We start from the raw sequence: 20,077 nt of genomic DNA, 5'->3' as shown, positions 1-20,077 counted from the left end.
TGTATTTTAAAGATTCACACCAAAAACACATGAGCTTTTAGGAGAAGGTAATACCTGCCAACATGCGACAGTGTCATACTTTTACAAGACAACAAGTAAAAACAGCTCTTCAAGTAGTTTATTCAACAAAATACCAATAGATGTATTGATGGCTGATGTTTGTTCACGAGAGTCGGACATCACCTTTTTGAAAGTTTTAGTCACTCTTGCTGGAAAAGTTGCTTCCATTGCAAGATATTTGAGGGTTTTCTTGTCTGTATGGCCAGTTTTAAATCCCAACACTTTTGAGAAGGGTGTAAATCTGTTGGGTCATTGGTGTTTAGAATCATCATGCTGAAAGGACATTCAGACAGATCTCCTTACCTTCAAGAACTCCTCGCTATGATGCAGAATTCATTAACTGTGAGTTCTTTAGTCTCTGAGACATTCAATCAACCCAAAACCATAATATTTCCACCACCGTGTTTCACAGTTGGTATGAAGTTCTCCTGAAAAGCTGTTTTTGATCTGCAGCCAAACAAGTCTGCCTTTGATTTGTGTCCAAAAACACAGTATTCCTAAACTCCCTGTTTTTACCTTCAAATGTGCTGGCAAAATGTAGATTTAACACAAAAGGCTGTCTCCTGGCACATTTCCATGCAGGTCTAATTTGCACAAACTCCTTCTGATGGACACTGTGATGCCAACAGCTGTAAGAGTTACCTGCAGATCCTGGGAAGATATTGTCAGGGAGATTTTTGTTTTTGCATTAAACAATTGGCCTGAATTTGTTGGAAGCATAGACCAAAAGTGTTGGACAAACTTACCGTCATTTAAAATCTAAACAACTCCTAGATGATTTCTATCCAGTGCCAGACTCAGACAAACACAATGTTTCCTTTCGAGAGCTCTTTAGATCTTGGCATATTGATATTCAGCAGCAAAAACTACACCTAAATAAGACATTTTCCACCTGTCACTCCTTAAATAGGCCACAATCACTGGCACCTAACCTGGAACATCTGATTCTAATTTGGATCTGAAGCTGTGATAAATGTAGGATGTGTATGAATTATGAAACTGAGATGTGTCATTTCTTCGAGTACATCGCATTTATTAGTAAGAACTGTTTGAAAGAGGATCAAATCTTTGCTTGTTGTCAAAAATAGCCAACAGTGTACTTCTTTTCTGCTGTGCATTGATTGCTTGGTCAACAGGCTGCAGTCAGAGGAATCAGGGCAAAAGGTTTCACTGTTTGATGTGTTTTTAGTAACTATAAGTAAATGTAATTGTGTGACGTTACGTTAAAACTGTTGCTCATTCTGCAAATATGCGTAGTTCTGTAGCGAAAGAACAGGATCAACAGGCTTCTTCTGATGGAGGAAAATTTCACTGATGTTCCACAAGAGGTCAGAGCAGCCTGTACTGGAACCCTTTGTTCTGTTTGGTGAAAACTCTGTCCCATTTTCTTGGGTTTCTGAAGAATTACCTGTCATATAGAAACTGTCACTGAGGCAGGAGTGTGTGGAAATACTGAGCCCTTTAGTTTTAAATTCAAATCCTGAATATTTATTGTGGACATTTTGAAATTCTGTTGTGTTTGCTTTAATTGTTTTTTTGTGAGAATCTCACTTAAAACGAAGCTGAAGTGACTTTAAATGAATCTAAAATGAAGCACAGTCATTTAATAATTTGTTATATTTGTTGTTGTGCTGAATAAGAAAACCTCAGTTTTAAATACAAAAAAGTTGCTCAGCCAGATTCCAGACAAGTGGGGCTTAAGTTAAACTGTATGTGCGTACAGAGCTGTTGTAGTCAGACCCACACAGCGGTGCACATGTGGCGTTCTTCTCCCTCACGTTAGAGATGAGTTGTCTGAAGAACTTTACAAACCAACTCCAGACGTTAAACAATCAGCTCATAAAGCAGCCTGCAGACAGGAACACATGCAGTGAAGGTCAGCAGAGGGTAAGAAACATTTCTAGTTCTGCATTCACATTCAAAACATTTTGGAGGAGTCATTTCTCATTTCTCTGCTAAAATGATTATTTATATGTTTTTCTGCAGTTTTGCATACAACTTTGTGTTTTTTTTTAATTTATGAGATTCATCCGTCATAGCAACAGTATTAGAATTGATTTGAAGCAATATGTCACCAAAAACTCTACTTAAGACAGAAGACAAGAATCAGCCACTTCTTTAAGCAGTCGTGTCCTGAATATTAAGAAAATATGCAGATTACTGTCTCTTTCCTGTCATTTACATGATTTATAGACTTGAAGTGACGATTACTTATTGTAGAATTCTTTGAGACAAAATTACTGTTGGTAATTTGCAGAAATTGGATTTTCTTAGTTTAGATTCTGACATCACTACACTGCAGCTGCTTTACCTCAGTTTGTTTTTTTGTTTTTTTTGCATCTATGTTTTGGATTAATTGCCCTGCAGTGTGTTTTTACATGACTTATTCAATCCTAAATCATCAGGGTTCTTCTGCTTAACCTTGCTTGAAATTTTTTTCCCCAAATTCCCAAAACAATATGCAAAACTTTGAGACAGGTCTCATTCAAACCCAGGTTTATGACTACAAAGTGGCATCCAAAAACGAAAATTGTACCCATACTTTCTTAAAAAAATACATTTACTTAATTATATTTTGAGAACCATTCTAAAATTTCTGCACTACTTGGATTACTGTTTTGATTTTTGTAGTACGACTTGTCATACTTGCTTAGTCTTTTAGGAAAGTTCTCCGACAATAACGTTCTTTTCATTTTTGCGACACAGTATTTCAAATTAGAAAGTTTTCTGTATGTTTTGTTTTGTATTATAATGACATGCTTTTAATGTGAAAACTGAAGTGAAATCATTTCAAGCACAGTTAGAAGACTATGGAGAGCAAATCAAAACATAAAGAGAAGAAAAAGAAAAACTGTCCAATATTTGAGTTGATGTTTCAGAGGAAGCCACGTTCATCAGAAATATTCTCCTTCTCTGATCTCCACAGGGGTCTGGGGGGATTCCTCTGATCAGGAAGTTGTGTTATGCTGCAGGTGGGGTCCCTTATCAGATTACCTCAGTAGCTATAGCAATCTCCCTGCAGATTTTCCTGCTGGACGTCGTGCAGGTAAAAGTTTAAATTGTCCTTTCACTGCTTTTTTTAAATTTCAAATTAAATTCTGCCAGTTTGTAATTTCCCACAGATGGAGGCTTTCTATGTTTCCATGATCTTGTTTGTGAGTCGGGCCTGGGATGCTGTGACTGACCCTCTGCTGGGGTATCTGTTGAGCCGCAGTAACTGGACGCCCATCAGCAAACTCACCCCATGGTTGGTTGGTGGAGCATGTTGAACTCACACTTCATCTTCAGTTTAGCAGCAAATTCATCCTGCGGTGCAGCATTCAGCAGAGTCATCACTGTTTATCTCCCAGGCTGGTTATTTCCACTCCGTTTGGTGTCCTGTCCTATCTGCTGCTCTGGTTTGTGCCAAGAGGCTCCATGTCTGAGGCTGGCAGCGTGCTGTGGTTCCTGGCAGCCGCCTGCCTGTTCGAGACCCTCATGAGTGTAAGTTGGTGTAAGTTTACAAGATTTTCTTGCTTATTTCCCCCATCTGGTACCGAATGATGGACAGTTAGTATGTGCATTTACTGAATACTTTCCTTTATTCTTCACTCCAGAGGGAAACATTGCTGCTTTTTCCTGTTTAATAACCAAGAATTCACATAAAAAACATATACTAAGCTCATAAATGCCAATAAAACCCCTCTATGAAAAAACGTTGTACCCATTTGGGGCCACTTGTAACAGATATTTATGTTGTTACAAATTTAATTTTATACATATATATATATATATATATATATATATATATATATATATATATATATTGTTTTCTTTATTTTAACATTTCTTTTTTCCACCAAAAAATGTTCAAAGATTTCCCAAGAATGTTGAAAATGTGGACATCAGAAGTTTCACTGTGAATTCTCTCCCCCCCCCCCCCCCCCCCCCCCCCCCCACACACACACACATTTTCAAACTTTAACCAGGTCAATTTTGACCCACAGGACGACACCAGGAAGTAAAACGTCTTTTAAAGAAAGCCCAGATTTCTGTTTTTTTTTTTAAAATATCTTTTCCAATAATTATCTCAAAGCTTCTCAGAAGAGGCCCAAAGTAGGAAACCACTGGACTAAACTAGCTTCTAAAGAAACTACAGTAAAATGCAGCTTTCACAGTTTATTGCAACTTTACGAACAATCTAAAAATGTCAGGTAGAAAAAAATAACAAAAAAAAGCACATTTATCTTTCATATTTGACCTTTTTCTGATGATACTTAAGTGTTTCTAAGTGTTAATTCAGGATTTGAAGTCATTGCTCCAACATTTTTTGTCATCTCTCCACAATCTCGTGCTCTGGTCTCCTCTCCAAGCCTTTTCTCTTCATCATGTCGCCATGGTGACAGAATCTCATACTATTCTCATGTCACTGTTTGTGCTGCCATTTTGCTCTGAGCGGCGTCGCCATGGCTACTGAGTTTCACACCGCTCGTGTGCTGTCAGTTGCCGTCATGTTTTCCTCCTGTCGTCTGTGAACAGTGCTACAACGTCCCTTACCTCTCCCTCAGCATGTTCCTGGGGGGAGATCAGAGAGACAGAGACTCTGCCACCGCCTACAGTAAGACACAGCAGACTCACATCTATCCCAGCCAGCATTCCAGATAAAAATGCACAAAACTCTGCGTTTCTGTCCCGCTCCGACCAGGAATGAGTGTGGAGGCGGCGGCGATGCTCCTGGCTTCAGTAATTCAGGGACGAGTTGTGTCTGTGTACAACTCAGAGAAGCAGGAGGCCTGTCAGCAGCTGGACGAAACACCTCAGAGCACATCTGCACCACAAACACTTCAGCAGACGGTACATACAGATATGCAGCTGAAATAAAAGTGGTCGCTGTGACTGAGATCATGTTTCTGCAGCAGCCGAGCAGCAGTCACTGCTTTGGCATTGTGTTCACACTCTCCCAGGGATATTATGTTACCCTTTAATTTACTGTTCTTAGCTTGACATTGTTGTGTTTGTCTGTGTGCGCGCGCTAGTATCACTCGTGTTGTGGCGACTTAAACCTGTTTGTTCAGCCGCACTGTGGAGGCCTGCCTCCCATTTGGATGCAAAAAACCCCCTCGTAACCTAGATTAGTATATTTAGTTTTATGGTTTGTAATGCCCTCTGATTTATTTCAATGCAGTTTAGTATATTTGCAAAAATAAATGATTACAGCTAATTTAAACTTGGTAAAATCCTTGTTTTATAGCACGTGTCAAACTCAAGGCCCGCGGGCCATATCCGGCCCGCGAGATCATTTTACATTGATTTATTATTATTGTTATTAATGAAGCGCTGACAACACACAAACTACAGATCCCATAATGATAGGTTAGCTGGGAACATTTCCTTGTCATTTAATTCAAGCGTCTGTTATTGTCTGCAACCCTATTGTAACGTCAAAGCTAGCCCTTAACAATGGCAAAAGAAAAGTTGATTCTGAAAACAGAGCCTTTCAAAGCAATGGGAGGCTAAGTTTATGTATGTTAACATTGTCGGTAAAGCCATGTGTCTTATTTGTGGAGCTAATGTGGCTGTAATTAAGGAATTTAATCTAAGATGGCACTTTGAGACAAAACATCAGGACAAGCTGAAAATCCTTCATGCAGACCAGAAGCTACAGAAAGTATTAATATGCAGCTCCTGGACCAAAATGAGTTTGACACCGCTGGAATTTGGCAGTTTAGGAAATCCTTAGCAAAAAAAGTAAACATTCCAGGAGTTGGTTTGCTTAACCAAGCCAAAAAACTGCACATATTGCCTTCCAGCATTAGTAAAGCTGCCGAAATACCACGTTATATTTTTATTTTATCTGTATAAAACAGGCGTAAACTAACCGTGACGTCACCCGTTGGTTTCAACGCTGAGAAAATGAAGCCCAGATTTTGCTACTTCCTGGTCGCCGTTTTGGATTTTTTGGAGCCAGTGACGTAAAAAGCGTCATCAAACAGACTGGACCGGAGAGCAACTAGGGGTAGGATTGGCTGAGGACTCTCTTATCCCGCCCACGTTTTACCGCAGAGGCTTCTGTTGCTGTCTATCAAGTATAACCACACCCCATGGCTCCGCCAACTTTAACGATTTATTTAAAATTCAGTATTGACTTATTTTAAGATCAGCCACCTGATCTCTCATTTTGACCATGAAAACTAACGGGGAAAAAATCCTGAGCTGTAGAAAATCAGTCTATCAAATTTTATTTTTTCCAAAAATGAATTGGGGTCTATGGATAAAAAATCTTTTTGGACCCAACCCAAGCGGACGGCGTGATAGTGCAAGTTTTTGACACTTCCGGGTTGGCTTCAATTCTGGAGCCGGATGCTATGTCCACTATATATACAGTCTATGGTATAAAACAGTAGATTTTTGTGCTAAGAAACTAACCATCTCTAGCTCCATCTTCCTATATTTCCATGAATTGCATTTTATCAGTCGTCTGATTTATGCCAAGCCTCGCCAAGAAAGAGATTCTTTCAAGTTTGTGTTGAAGTGAAGCCAATAATCACACTGAGTTAATGATAATGCTACACAACAAAACTTTAAAGTGGAATAAGCAGGTGCAAGTCATACATTTTAAACAGAAAGGGTTTATTTATGCCTTGTAGAGCTTTGTGTGCTTTATTTATCAGTGACGGTGTCATTGTGCATTTCGCCTCCAGGAAAAGGCTTTCCTGACCTCCGCTCTGGTCATGGGCGCCTTGTTTTTCCTCTGCAGCCTGGTTCTCTTCCTGGGAGTGAAGGAGCAGCGGGGTGAGTCATTCAGAGGAGACACTATAATTATTTTGTTGTTGTTGTTGAAGTAGATGTAGGATGTCATTTATTTAGCAGCGTAACAGAATATCTGGTAACATGAGTGTAAATTAAGCACACACTCATTTATTCAACCTTTATTTGTTGGTGGTCCAGTGAGACCAGATTTACTCTCTCTTTGTACTTCTTTACAAATCTCTTGTGCGATTCTGATAGTGTGCTTTGGACTGTCATTGCACTGGAATAATTCTTCATGTAACATGATGCTGCAGGCTGAGTGTCATCCTGTCAGCCACTGCTTTGCTATTTCTATAGGCAGCCATGATGCCATGTATAAATGTCATCTCCCCAACTGTTTTTGTAGTCAAGCAGCCACAAATCATCACGCTCCCACCTCTGGGCTTCACTGTCAGCACTATGCATTCACTGTGGTAGTCCTGGTCAGTTTCACAACAAGCATTACTGACAGATTAATAATCTCACAGCAGATTCAGGAGCCATAATCTCACCACATCTGTCTCAATATGAGACATTTCACAAAGTTTGTTTGGCTGAAATGGATCCCCATTTTTTAGCCAAACAAACTTATCTTGGTCTCGTCTCACCAACGCTACTGCTCCTCGCATTCATCACATTTTCATGCATGTTCTGTAGTAAAATTTAAAGAGCCAGCAAATGTTATTTTTTCCTAGATGGTATCCATAGCGGTGGATGTTGCGCATTGTCCTTTGCACTCTCTGAGCTGTCGTAGATTCCAATTTCCCTTGATAACTCCTGTGCAGATCAAGTCATTTGCCACTTTTTAGAGCTAAATTGTGCAAGTAGTGCACTTTCTGTGTTGTCGTTTTAGGAGGCCGGCCACTACAACTCTGATTAGTGATACTATGGCTCAGTCTGTATCTCTTTTGAGCTGCTACAACTGTGTTTCCACTGCATTTTGGTTGGTTACTATATTCTTGTAACCTAGCCACGCTATACCCATGTTTCTGACGGCACAAGGGTCTAGGGAAGCTTGACAAGGAGGGAGGCGGGCTAAAAGGTTGTCTATCAAATCCCTCTGCAGCAATTGGGTAGGTATATGACCAATCAACGCAACGAATAGGCTGACGTAGTTCCGAGAGCACCGGCAGATTGTGGCTAAGTCCCGTTAGCTTCCCAACCAGCGGAGCCGCGGAGCCAACTGGTATATTAAGGATTTGCCATATCCCGTCGGCATAAGTCCAAATACGTCTTTCTTCTCAATGAAACACTTAAGTGCCGTCCTTTGTTTATCTTTCAAGTTGAATTTTAGCTTCAGATCTTTAAGGGCTGTGGCCAAAGCCGAGTCGAAAGATAACTGTTTATTGTGCGCCGTTTGTTTCTGTCAGAATCGTCACGCCTCTGTCGTCACTTCGTTACGCCCGCCTTCTGACTCTACACTTCATGGTGATTGGTCCGGCCAGTTTTAGGAGAATCCAGCCTCCAGCCTTCTGGAGGGTAACTAGACCCACCCTGGCAGAGAATTAAATTCGTTGCCGTGGGTTGTCTAGCGCGGCTAGGCTAATATTCTTGTGTAATTTTTCCATTCTACAGTTCTCTTCCATGCGGAGCCATGACGCAGACACACACATAGACACAGCCTATGCATCCAAAACTGAGTAGCTTCTAGTATTTACAGCTCATTTGATGATCCTGTTTATGTAGTTTTGGCTGATTGGAATCACAGGTGTAGTCAATCATGTTTTAATCATCAAAGGTTTTCTAACTTGTGTGTCAGTGGTCACAGGTCTGTTTACCTGTGCTGCACTGTGTTTCAGCTTAATAATATTAACGCAAAGCCAATAAATCTCAAATATTCCACTCTTTTTCCTTCATGTTAAATTTCTATTTCATTTACAGCACCTCTCTGCTCTGATGACAAAGTACAACTATCTTTTCTGACCTCGCTAAAGATGCTTGTATGCCACGTTCCTTACCAGCGGCTGCTGCTCGGCTTTGTGTTCAGTGCACTTGCTTTTCAGGTACAGTTTGAACTCAGAGTGGTTAAGTTGCATTCCTCTGTACACTGGCTCCAATGAAGCATTCATTATCTAAAAATCCCAGTCATCTCTGCTTCTGTCTCCATTTTTTAATGTTGTTTTTGTACGTCTCAAAGTCCTGCATGCATTTATTAATATATGTTCACTTTTTCTTCTCTCTCTCAGATGTCTTTGGGTAATTTTGCACTGTTTTGCAGTCATGCCGCTGGGCTGGGAGCCCAGTTCCAGCACCTCCTGCTGGTTTTACTGGTAATATGCAACTAACTACAAAAAGCCATTACTATCTGCCTCACGGGACATTTATAAATGCAGCATTTCAGGAGCTTTTTAAGCATTTTAGATACACTTTGCATTTCATCATCTCCACAGGCTTCTGCTTCAATAGCAGTTCCTCTGTGGCAAATAGTTCTTCTGAGAATTGGAAAAAAGGCCACAGTTTTCGTTGGACTATCTGTAAGAAATCAGAAATTAATGTCATTTCATGGAAAGAGCAGTTTTGTGCAGCTTGAATTCTCCTCTCACCTGTGAGGCCCGTTTATGTGTCTCTCAGCTCTTCATCCCAGCAGTGATTGTGGTCGCCTGTGTTCCCAGTAACCTGCCACTCTTCATCACTATGTGCATTTTGATAGGATTCAGCGTGGCGACCATGTTCTTGCTGCCCTGGTGAGTCACTTCCCAGCTTGGATACAGAGTCTGCAGTCATTTCCAAGGCCACTGTCAGGTCTAATCAGTCTCAAAAGTGAATGTGGTGCACATGAATCTTTCATCCACCTAAACTACGAGCTTCAATGACTGCTCAGAACTCGTCATTAAAATGGACATGTGGTTTGACATGTGATAGGTCAGTTTGTACTGTATCTTCTACAGGTCAATGCTCCCAGATGTGGTGGATGACTTTGCCGTGAAACATCCCTCCTGTAAAGACCTGGAGCCTCTGTTTTTCTCCTGCTATTCATTCTGCAGTAAGCTGGCAGGTGGACTGTCTGTTGGACTCTCAACCATGACATTACAGTGAGTCACACTTCCGTCCACTCGCTGCCCCTGTTTCTTAAGTGTGTGCATCAGTCTGTCACATTTTGTGTTTTCTTTTCGGCAGGTTTGTGGGCTACAAAGCAGGTGCGTGTAACCACGGTGACGGAGTTGTGGTGGCTCTGATCGTGCTGTTCTCACCAGTTCCCATCACACTTCTGCTGATAGGGATGCTGTTTTTTCACTCCTACCCGATCGATGAGAGGCAGCGCTTGCAGCTCCAGGAACAACAACTCCAGTAAGAGGCTTTTTGGGTGATTTTTTCATTTTAAAACATCACCACTGACTTCAGACAGGAGCTATAAGTTTTTTGATGAAAATGTACTAAATTACAAAGTGAAAAGACAATGACACACTTGAAAAAAGGTTTCTCATATTGATCATTTAATCAAATTTGAAGCTCTGTTTGGCTTTAAAGCAAGCTTTGGCACATTGTTCAACTTTAAAGCAAACAAATTTGTAGTTTTGGCTCGCACTCACTGCTTTAAGGACAATGTTGTTAGCCATAGCTGCCAAAAAAAAACTCTCAAACACAGCATTTTTTTTGTGCAAGTACTGGAGCATTTAGCTTCTAAAGAGTTAAACATTTTCATCAGGAGTTGGTAGAGACCAAAAGCAGTGCTAAAGAGAGTGTGTGAATAGGTTTACCAGCAAGTTAGCTTCCAAAAAAAACTCTACTATAGCTGATTGAAGTTTACAGTCACAGATTTAGATGTCAAATATTAGCCTTGTCTAGTTGAGCTAGCAACTTAAAAAACTATGTATTATTGTTTTGTTTGAATTTGTTTGCATTACTGGTGCACTATAAGCAGCGTAGTGGGAAATGAGTTCACATTTTGGTAAATATGCTCAATAACTTTCATGCAAAAAGAGTTCAGAAGATCAATACCAATCTCATGTACAGACAGCAGATGTGAAGCTACAGTCAAGAACAAGTTAGCTTAACTTAGCTTAGCTTAACTTATCATAATGAAGAGAAATAAGAAAGCAGGGAGGCTCACCACCGCTGAAGTTTACACATATATTATACTATCATATCTAATTTGTTTACTTCATACACATGACACAGCACGTCATTTGGTGAGTTTTAATCTATTGGACTTTGTAAACTAAGTCATTTCCAAATGCTTCCAGTCTTTATAAAATATTTATTTCCAGCTGTAGTTCCACAGATAGTTTGCTGATCTCTCAACACAGAAAGAAAGGAAAAAAACAAGCAAAAAACCTCCACATCTTTTCTAAGAACTTTAACAGAGTGAGCAGTCAAATTATCTCTTTAGGATAAAATAACATGCATTTGCTGCAGAACAGTAAGAGATAGTCAAAAAAAAAGTTTTTGTAATGAATATATGCAAAGATTTGGTGTGTATCTGGAAATTAAGGAGGGTAGAATAATTAAAATCAAATAAATGGCAAGAAAACTAAATCAAGGTCTAAACACTCCACATGGGTTTGAAAAGTAAAAGGGGACATGAAGAAATACTCTGTGAAGATGCAAACAGACAGACAGAGGATGCAAACATCAGGTGTTTGACACTGAATACCTCAGTTATTCTCTCTCTGGCCTCTAGGAGCATCTCACCACCTATACAGCACAAGAAATTAAAACAAAACAAGGCCTTCTCACTTGCTGGTAAAGAAACAGACAAGCAAAAAACACTTTCCTAGCTGAGGATAGTACAGACAGAGGAGGATAAAACTGACAATAGAAACCAAACATTTAAATCAACATTTGTTAAGGTAAAACCACAAATACAGATGCACTCAAACAATAACAATAATAAATAATAATTCTTTGCATTTCAAGAGGTTCCTTCCACAGTTGGTCCTCAGACCCTAATAAATGGTATCTTTACTGAGGAAAATTGGGTTGAGCATATTTAACGTACTTTTAAAAAGAAAGGTTTTTAGGAATATCAAGTCAAGGAGACAAAAAAACAAAACACGATGACCTAAATTTGCAGCCTAGGTAATGAACCTAAAGGAGAATAGTCTAAATCCTTTTTTTAAACCAGGTGACTGGTTGGGTTTTAATGGCACTGATCCAATATGCCTCTCCTTTTCTGAGATATTTGAGTTTATCCCCACCTACCATCTAAGCTAATAACTTCAATACCTGACATTCTTATTGTTGAGTCACTCCCATGGTGTGGTTCTCTGCTGCTCTCTGCTTTGTTTATAGCATAGTTCAGATTCTCAGTATGACCAGCATGAGTCACTACTGATGTTCTTACAAGCACCTTGTAGCACAGCTTACTCATTATAATGTACCACTTTCAAAATTAAGAGAAAAATACCATTGGTAAATGTGTTTTTTAACTTTATTCTTCATTTAGCCCAGAAGCCATGCCATCATCATCATCATCTGTCCCCGAAGAAAACACAGAGCAGCCAGCCGTCCTGCAGCCGCCTCATGTTGGAGTGACATCAACGTCTCATGAGTCAAACACCAACGCAGACCACAAGTCTGATTCCTCACCACACTGCCACAGTCACAAAACAAAATGCTCAGTCACGCCATCCATCCGTTCAAATGATTCAAACAGCCGTTCTGAAAAAAGCAGCAGGATTAAATCACACGTCCGGTCAAATGTAAATCCTCAGTACTATAAACACAGACCTCACCGACACACAGGAGGAGCCAAACTGGGCAGAGATTTTCCTGCAAATAATTCTGAGTCTAGTGTTTCACATGTGAGATCCAAGGTGTCGTGGGTGTAGAGAGATCCCTGATGTTTCAGGTCACTGTTGCTGAGAGACTGATGAGAAAACTGATGCCACTCTCATGTCTGTACAGTAAATATGAAGCCACAGCCAACCGTCAGTGGGGGGGCACAGTGGGGTACAGCAGATATTTTGGGGGGCCACCGAAAAGTTGTAAGAAAAAAGGAAAGCTGCCACCGACTTCTCGCTTTTACAAAGTATTTTTCATAGGTTTTTTTGGCTCTTTAACCCAATAGGAAAGCTGTATATGACCTTTTCATTTTGAATTGTTAACATTCAAATTATGATGGACTTGTTTCCTTGTTGATGTGAATTACAGCATCATCAGCTGCAGCATCTGCCTGTTAGGTAAAACTAGTAAGCTCAACGACAGTATCCTGAGGGCAATTAAGTGACAAATATTGTGCAAGAACAGCACTATATACAACCCTGTCAATTTCCACTTCTTAGAATGTTCACTGACAATTATCACACCTAAAATAAGAAATGATATTCTGTACTTTTAGCAACTAGTTCTCAGCTGTAAACCAGAAACAGCTGAGAACTGTTTAAATGATTTTTAAATCATTTAATAGTGCACAGCTCAGCAAACATCATAGTGTTCTGCATAGAAATCACAAAAAGCTGCTCTCAATAATCTTCCACAGTGAGCAGATGTTCTTGTGCTGCAGGTCCATGGTCCAGATGTGGCCATCCAACAGGCCGGGGGGATCTGGCACCGTGGACTTCCTAGAGCACCTCCTCTTTTGGCATTCATATGGGATGGAAATAAAGTAACATTGGTTTCGCACGTCGATCAAAGGCCTGTAGGCGTACAGCAGGAAGCCCTCCACAATGAGGATGTGAGTCTCCTCCTCCTTGTGGTCGGACTTCAGGACCATCTCTGTGTCCAGGGTGTTATTAACGCCATCAGACTTCTCAAATTTCGCCGGGTTCTCCAGCTATGCGTAGATCCTACTAATCATGGCATCCATGTCCAGAGCAGTGATGACATCGTACTGCTTAAAGTGAAAAACTGTCCTAGTTGAGGTTTTAGATGGCATATTCCTTTTAACCAGCCCCTCAGGTCTTTTTGAGGATTTTGGATGGAATACTTCATTAAACCAACATTTTAGATGCATGTCCAGGGATTTTTGGTGGAATGTTCCTTTAAGGTGGATGTGTGAGGACCTTGTAGGTGGAATACTTCCTGAAGCTAACCTTTTAGGTCAACATTCAAAGATTTAAGGTGGAATATTCAAACTAACCTAAATTTCATGTTTTGATCATTATCAAGTGAGAAACCTCAATCCAGACTCCTCATAATGACATTTAAGATTTATGCTGCTGTTATTTGTTTAGTCCAGACTAAATGACAGAAATCCACGACTGTAATTTTATTTCAGGACTCAGTTATTAAATGTCAAAACAATCCATGTGACTCTAAAAACTCAACAGCTTTACAAACTCTAAGATTAAACTCTCCACAAGGATCCAAAATATAAGTTGGACTTCTACATGAGAGCTTTAATTATTCTTCATCTACTTCCTGAAAAGTTTGGTTAATAAAAAAGACAAAAACTAATATTTTTCAGCTGAACTAAAAGACAGACTTTGTGATTTTTCTGCTCACATGTTGTGTTGTTGTAATTTTACTCTTTCAAATAAATACCCTCCTAACCCCCTGGAAACCAGTGTTTGTCCTGTTTTTGTGTCGCTCCTCGGCGACCTTAAACAGCTAGTCATAATGTTTTTTGAGCAACACACCATACTATGATGTTTTTACAATGATGGTTCTATTATGAAACCAGTTTGACATGTTCAGGCGTTCTATGTGTGAAAACTCAGAGATTTCAGGTATCAGAAGGTGGTTTTCAACTTTCTTTAACTTTCTGCTTCAACTTTAAATTTACTTCACTAACCCAGCCCTCTGGACTTACAGTAAGCTGTGTTCCTATTGGCTGTCCAGGTGGATGCTTGGTGTTATCAGGAACACCTGAGCAGCTCAATGTCTTCCTGCTTTATGTCTGCAGTCAAACATTTCCTCTGCTTTTCTTCACTGAACCAAGTTTGGCTCCGTTACTTTAGTTTGTTCTTTAGGCGTTGGTTTGTAGCTTCCAGCAGTAAAATCATCTTTAATGTGTTTCTTGGTGTGTTTCAGGGCTTTGTACTGGATAGTAAATGTGGTTCTTTAACCACAGTTAGCACATGGTGCTAATGTGTGCAGTGATTAGTGGATTTGGTGCAGCTGAGTTGTCTTTATCTTGGCTGTAGTGAGTCTTTAGAGATTTTTGGTCAGATACATTCTGTATTCTTGTTTGCGAATCAACGTTGGTTGTCCAGAAGGTAAGAGTTCCTGTCCTGATTCTCTGTTTAAAGAGAAACATTTGTCAGCAGTTTGAGCAGGAGAAGGTGAGCTTCAGAGTAGAAATGAGAAGGAAACCTTCTTGACCCGTGTGGTGAGGCCCTGTACCAAGAGTTTGAGCAGGTTGTGAAGAGTCTGTAGTTCTTTGGGCTGAAAGCACCAGAAGAGTTGACTCATTAAAGGAGAAAACAAGAGATATTGTTGGTTCTTCTGTCGCTCTGCAGTTTCCTTAGACTGAACATCAAGTTTCTATTTTAAATGATTTACCCTGTGAGCCCAAGAAGACTTCAATAAACTCCCTCCATCCCCTGGACACATTTTATTACCATATTACATTTTTTTAAAAATCTGTTTTAGTTTTAATCCGTTTTCTCTTTGCTTGTTTAGTTTTGTCATCTGTGTGAAAGGTGCTAAACAAACAAAGTTGAATTGATAAACTGAATAATTGACTAACTCATGATTATGACAACAGAAATATTTTCATTGTGATTTAAGGTTTTGTTTCATTTTTTAGGTTGGAGTTAAAATCTTGACAGAAAAAAGATTAAAGAAATAAACTACATTAAAAAGCAATTAAATCAAAGGAAAAAAGCATTTAATTCAGTAAAACTTGAAAAAGAAAATTAAACATTAAATAAAAATAAATTATATTAAACATAAAATATTTAATTAGATAATTAAAAAGAAGATACAAAACATCTAATTATGAAGTTACACATTTTTTACATAAAAATATTAAACATAGATGAAATATTTTAGAAAAACATTTAAAAATACAATTAAACAAGAACATTAAACATTTTTTAAAAAAACAAACATTTAATTAGATTACTAAACCTTTAAAAATACAAAACATTTAATTAAAAAATTAAGTGCTTAATCAGAAAATTAAATCATAAAAAACAATAAAAATTTAAATAGGAATTAAACAGGAAATACAATGAAGCATTTAAAACGAAAATGAAATAATAAAAGGTGGTAAAACATTTAAAAAGAAAAACCTTAAAGATTTAATCTAAAAATTAAACATTGGGAAAGAAAAGTAAATTTTTCAGACAAACCAATAAAACGTTTGAAAAAACAATTAAACATTAAAAAGACAAAACATTTTGAAATCAAATCAGACTTAAGAAAATAATAAAAGGTGAGAAAAGAGCAAAACTAAACATTTAAGAAGACTCAAACTAAAGACAAAACATTTGAAAAGACACCAGTTAGACTTTAGAAGATCAAATTAAACAGAAGAGACAATAAAACGATCAAAAAGAGCAAAAACAGATAAAGGTCTTAAAGTGTTTTCTGGCCTTTAATGAAAACATCAAGTTGTTTCTTCATACATTTCCTCTTTCTATATTCTTGGTTTGATTGTGGACAGATTTATTAAGAACTCATTTCAGAAAACTGCTTTCCAGATAAAGTCTACTAGTAGTTGAAGGCATCGATCAAACTAATGTTACCTTCTGATCTCCACAAACTTAACTGTTCAGTGAAGAGAATCAAAGTTTGTTCAGGATTTCTAAAGAACTCACAGGTGAAGGTCTGAGAACAACTCAGATGGATGGTCTAAATGTGAAATCAAAACTCATGGTCACAGGTTTTAAGGTTTCTGTAAACCAGAAAGTTCAAACTAACAGAGGAGTGCTGAGAAACTTTTAAAACTTCAGTCCTCAGACTGTCGAAAGGTTCAAACAAACATAGAACTACTCAGGAACTTAGAAAATATCAGTCCTTGGACTGTCTGAAAGTTAAATCTAACAGAGATCTTCTGTGGGACTTTGAAAATTTCAGCCCTCAGACTGTGTGAAAGCTCAAGTCCTGAAGACTCGGTCAAACTTAGACACACATCTGAAAAAGAACCATCCAAGCGTAACTATCCCCGCTGCTAGGAAAAAACAGTGAATTGTGCAAATGATCCTCATAGCATCATTTCATCAAACCCTGCCAGCAATTCAGAATGGGCTAAAGCAATAACCAAGTCCATTGGTGTTTTCATAGCAGCAGATCTACGGCCATACTCCGTTGTTGAGAACCGAGGTTTTAAACTTATGATAAAGGTCAGCTTACATTAACTTTATATTATTGCTGTGCTCTTTGCTATCGATAAATGACTACATTGTGGGTTATTTTTTTAGCCTACTAGTATATTTATGCTGGTAAACAAGAGCCTAACTCCATGATATTGTTTTTAAAAGCAATTACATTAAAATATATTTCCTATTTTAGGTGATAGAGCCCTGTTATGAAGTTTCTTCTCATCCACATTTCAGCCAGAAAGTCATACCAGCTCATTTCTGTGGTATTCCTTGCAGGACTTTTATATTCCATTGAATTATTATCTAACTCTCAGTGTAGCTGAAGGGCAAAGTTTCATGGTTCTCTGCATGTGTTAAAGCTGCCCACGAGTGGGAAAAACACTTATGACAGACTTTGGTGGCGGAACACTGAGTCACCTCTCAAAACCAAATAGATTTTTTTTTGTCACTGTTACGACTCTTTCCTACACGTTTGTGAATTCTGCTGGATGGAAAAGAGTCTTGCTTTTTCCACAAATCAGAAACTTTCCCCCCCAAAGCAGCAGTGTTGTTAATAATACGCTAAATGTTGAAGTTTATTGTAAACACATATTTCCAGTTGATGGATGTGTTTTGTAAAAGTTAATTTTTTTAATAGACCAAGGCAATGTCTTAACAAATGTGGTGATAAAAAATTTCCTGCAGTATTCTGACTATGCGTTTGTGAAGTGCAAGACATAAATCTTGACGTATCATCTCTGCTCTGTTTGATTTATTGGTGTTGCTTGTTTCTACATGGTGGTGTGTGCTTGACCAGTTTTCTGATGTTTTGGAAACACTTTATGGAGCACAAAAAACACAACAATCCACTGATGGACATCATCTTGGCTTGATATTCTTTTCAAGGGGCTGTTTTTGAGCTAACAGAGTCACAAGTGCAGCTACTTGCTCTCCAGGACAGAATGTAACGGGAGTCTATGTACTGTTGAGCCAGGAAATTACTTAAAAAGCTCTATTTTTAATGTTTGTAAACTTTCCGAGCCAACATTTATGCTCTTCAGTGAATTCTCTGCACCTGCCATCATTCAGTGGTATGTATTTCAATATTTCAATAGATTATCTACACACAGAAACATAAGTGTTGTCATTACCTTTCCAAGGTAAAAAAAAAAAAAAGCTGCTTTGATCAGTCAGATTATTTTCACTTGAGTTGGATGATCGCTGATATTTGTTCCTGTTTATTTATCAAGTTGGGAGATGATGAAGACAAAATCAGACCTAAAAGTAGAATGCATCGCTACCTATAATCCCAGCATGGTATGGTTCTATTTCTGTTAAATCCTGCAGGTGGGTTCAGTCTGTTGTAGGGTTTTAGTGTTCTGTTCACTTAATCAAAAAAACAAGTTCTATAAAAGCAATGCTTAAATGTTCTGCAACCACCTGCTTATCAGAACATCTCAGAGTGATGATATGATGTAGTGCTGATAAAAAGTCAGACAAGGTAAGAAATGTGGGCAGTCAAGCCGTCTTTCAGGTTTTGAACAATGTTCAAAATGTTTGATTTTACCACCAGATGAACTGCTTTACATAACGTGGTTAAACTGACAGCTCGGTTGCCAGCTGTCTGACGCACTGTGATGTTTACCACATTAATATTTTTCTTAAATTAAATTTTCAGTTTTACAGATCTCAGTTATTACACTTTGTAGAAACCCGACAGAAGAAATGATGTAAAACAACACAAACAAGGCCTAAATTGGATCCTTTGGATTGTTAGGTCTGCATGCCTCAGCCTATAGCCCAGAACATTTTTGAATAGGTTCTAAGTTTATTGTGTGTAATTAGTTAGTTAGTTGTTTAGTTATTATTCAGAAAAAAAGCTCCTTTTTTAATGGCCCAATTCATGCCTTTAAGCCCTCAAAAATAATACAAAATAGTTGATAGTTGGTCACCTGAATTACTATTTAATCAAATTTCTGAAAATTAGCATTTCCACAGCAAATCTTCACATATGATTCAAGCTGTAAATCATATGAATAAAATTAATTCCAAGGCCAACAATTTGAGACCCACTGGTCCAGCTACTCTGAACTCTCTGTAATATCATTGTGGGACATGAGTCATTAAAGTGAGATGATCTACGTTGCATTTAGCCTAGTGTCTAATGGTATATTTTCATTTAACGCGGAAATAACTTGAAAATCGCACACTTATCAGCTTAAAAACTATAGACTGCTAGACTGCTTTAAGCCTACAATGTATCAAGATTCTCAAAACTCCTCTGCTGTTAACATATAATGTTGCTTTCAGTTACCTGTGAGGAGCTGAAATGCAAAAAGGCACTGAGACTCCCTCTATAGCCATTTGAGTTATTTTTGTGCATATTTCTCACAAGAAACGTTAACAGTCATGCCATATATTGACTCTGACCTTTTCATTAATCCCTCCAAGGTAATAAAGATAAAATTGCTTTTAAATTTAATATCAGTCATTTACTTTTTATGGATGTTTTAGGATCAATACACTTTGAAATATCCCTTTTTGAATTAAGAGCTGTGCCAGTTAATAAACTGTATAGCATTAGAACAATATTGCTCTATGATAGACTTCAAATGCATATTGATTTTTATTCCTCTTTGGCATATAGGAGACAAATTCGAATTGTCAGTGGTGTTGTTAGACCCGTGTGTTCGAGGCTATAGGCCTGAATGTTTCATGAACAGCAAAGACAATCATTGGGGCTGATTTTCCTTCAATCCAGGACTTGCACATATCCAAAGTTATTTAATGGTCTGATTATTATTAGTTCGTTAGTTGGGTATTGTGTTATGGGATTTTATGGGTGAACTTTTCTCCTCACCCAAATAACTGTTAAATAAATTAAATATTATAAGGTTTAGTAATTAGTGTAGTCTTGGTCTTTGTCTTTTTGAAAAACAAATCTTTTCTAAGTCACAGTTCTCTTGCAGACATCAGGCTGTCCTCCAAGATTTCAACTATACAATACTATACAATACAATACAATACTATACTATACTATACTATACTATACTATGCTATACTACTGCATTCATTTTGCCCTCAACCTTTACAAGCCATTCTGAGAATTATCCACACAT

At 38.3% G+C, this 20,077-nt stretch overlaps 1 protein-coding gene across 1 annotated transcript; it reads left to right on the top strand.

Moving 5' to 3' along the window:
- The first annotated feature begins 384 nt into the window (after positions 1–384).
- mfsd2al2 (major facilitator superfamily domain containing 2a-like 2) lies at positions 385–14,272 on the top strand. The gene is made up of 14 exons (XM_051949748.1): positions 385–402; positions 2,987–3,106; positions 3,183–3,307; positions 3,411–3,543; positions 4,579–4,657; positions 4,745–4,893; positions 6,741–6,831; positions 8,710–8,831; positions 9,015–9,098; positions 9,219–9,302; positions 9,400–9,512; positions 9,717–9,860; positions 9,946–10,116; positions 12,215–14,272. The coding sequence occupies exons 1-14, from the start codon at positions 385–387 to the stop codon at positions 12,597–12,599; spliced, it is 1,818 nt and encodes a 605-aa protein (XP_051805708.1). The 3' UTR covers positions 12,600–14,272.
- Positions 14,273–20,077: the final 5,805 nt, after the last annotated feature.

The sequence above is a fragment of the Acanthochromis polyacanthus genome, chromosome 6 (assembly GCF_021347895.1).
Source record: "Acanthochromis polyacanthus isolate Apoly-LR-REF ecotype Palm Island chromosome 6, KAUST_Apoly_ChrSc, whole genome shotgun sequence".
Classification (NCBI taxonomy): domain Eukaryota; kingdom Metazoa; phylum Chordata; class Actinopteri; family Pomacentridae; genus Acanthochromis; species Acanthochromis polyacanthus.
This window is presented reverse-complemented; position numbering and strand designations above follow the sequence as displayed.

What these genes read in the sequence shown, in the direction of transcription:
- mfsd2al2 (XM_051949748.1), top strand. An exon ending in AGACTCTGCCACCGCCTACA is followed by an intron (nt 4,658 to 4,744) that starts GTAAGACACAGC and finishes CGCTCCGACCAG; the next exon opens with GAATGAGTGTGGAGGCGGCG. An exon ending in ACCTCCTGCTGGTTTTACTG is followed by an intron (nt 9,099 to 9,218) that starts GTAATATGCAAC and finishes TCATCTCCACAG; the next exon opens with GCTTCTGCTTCAATAGCAGT.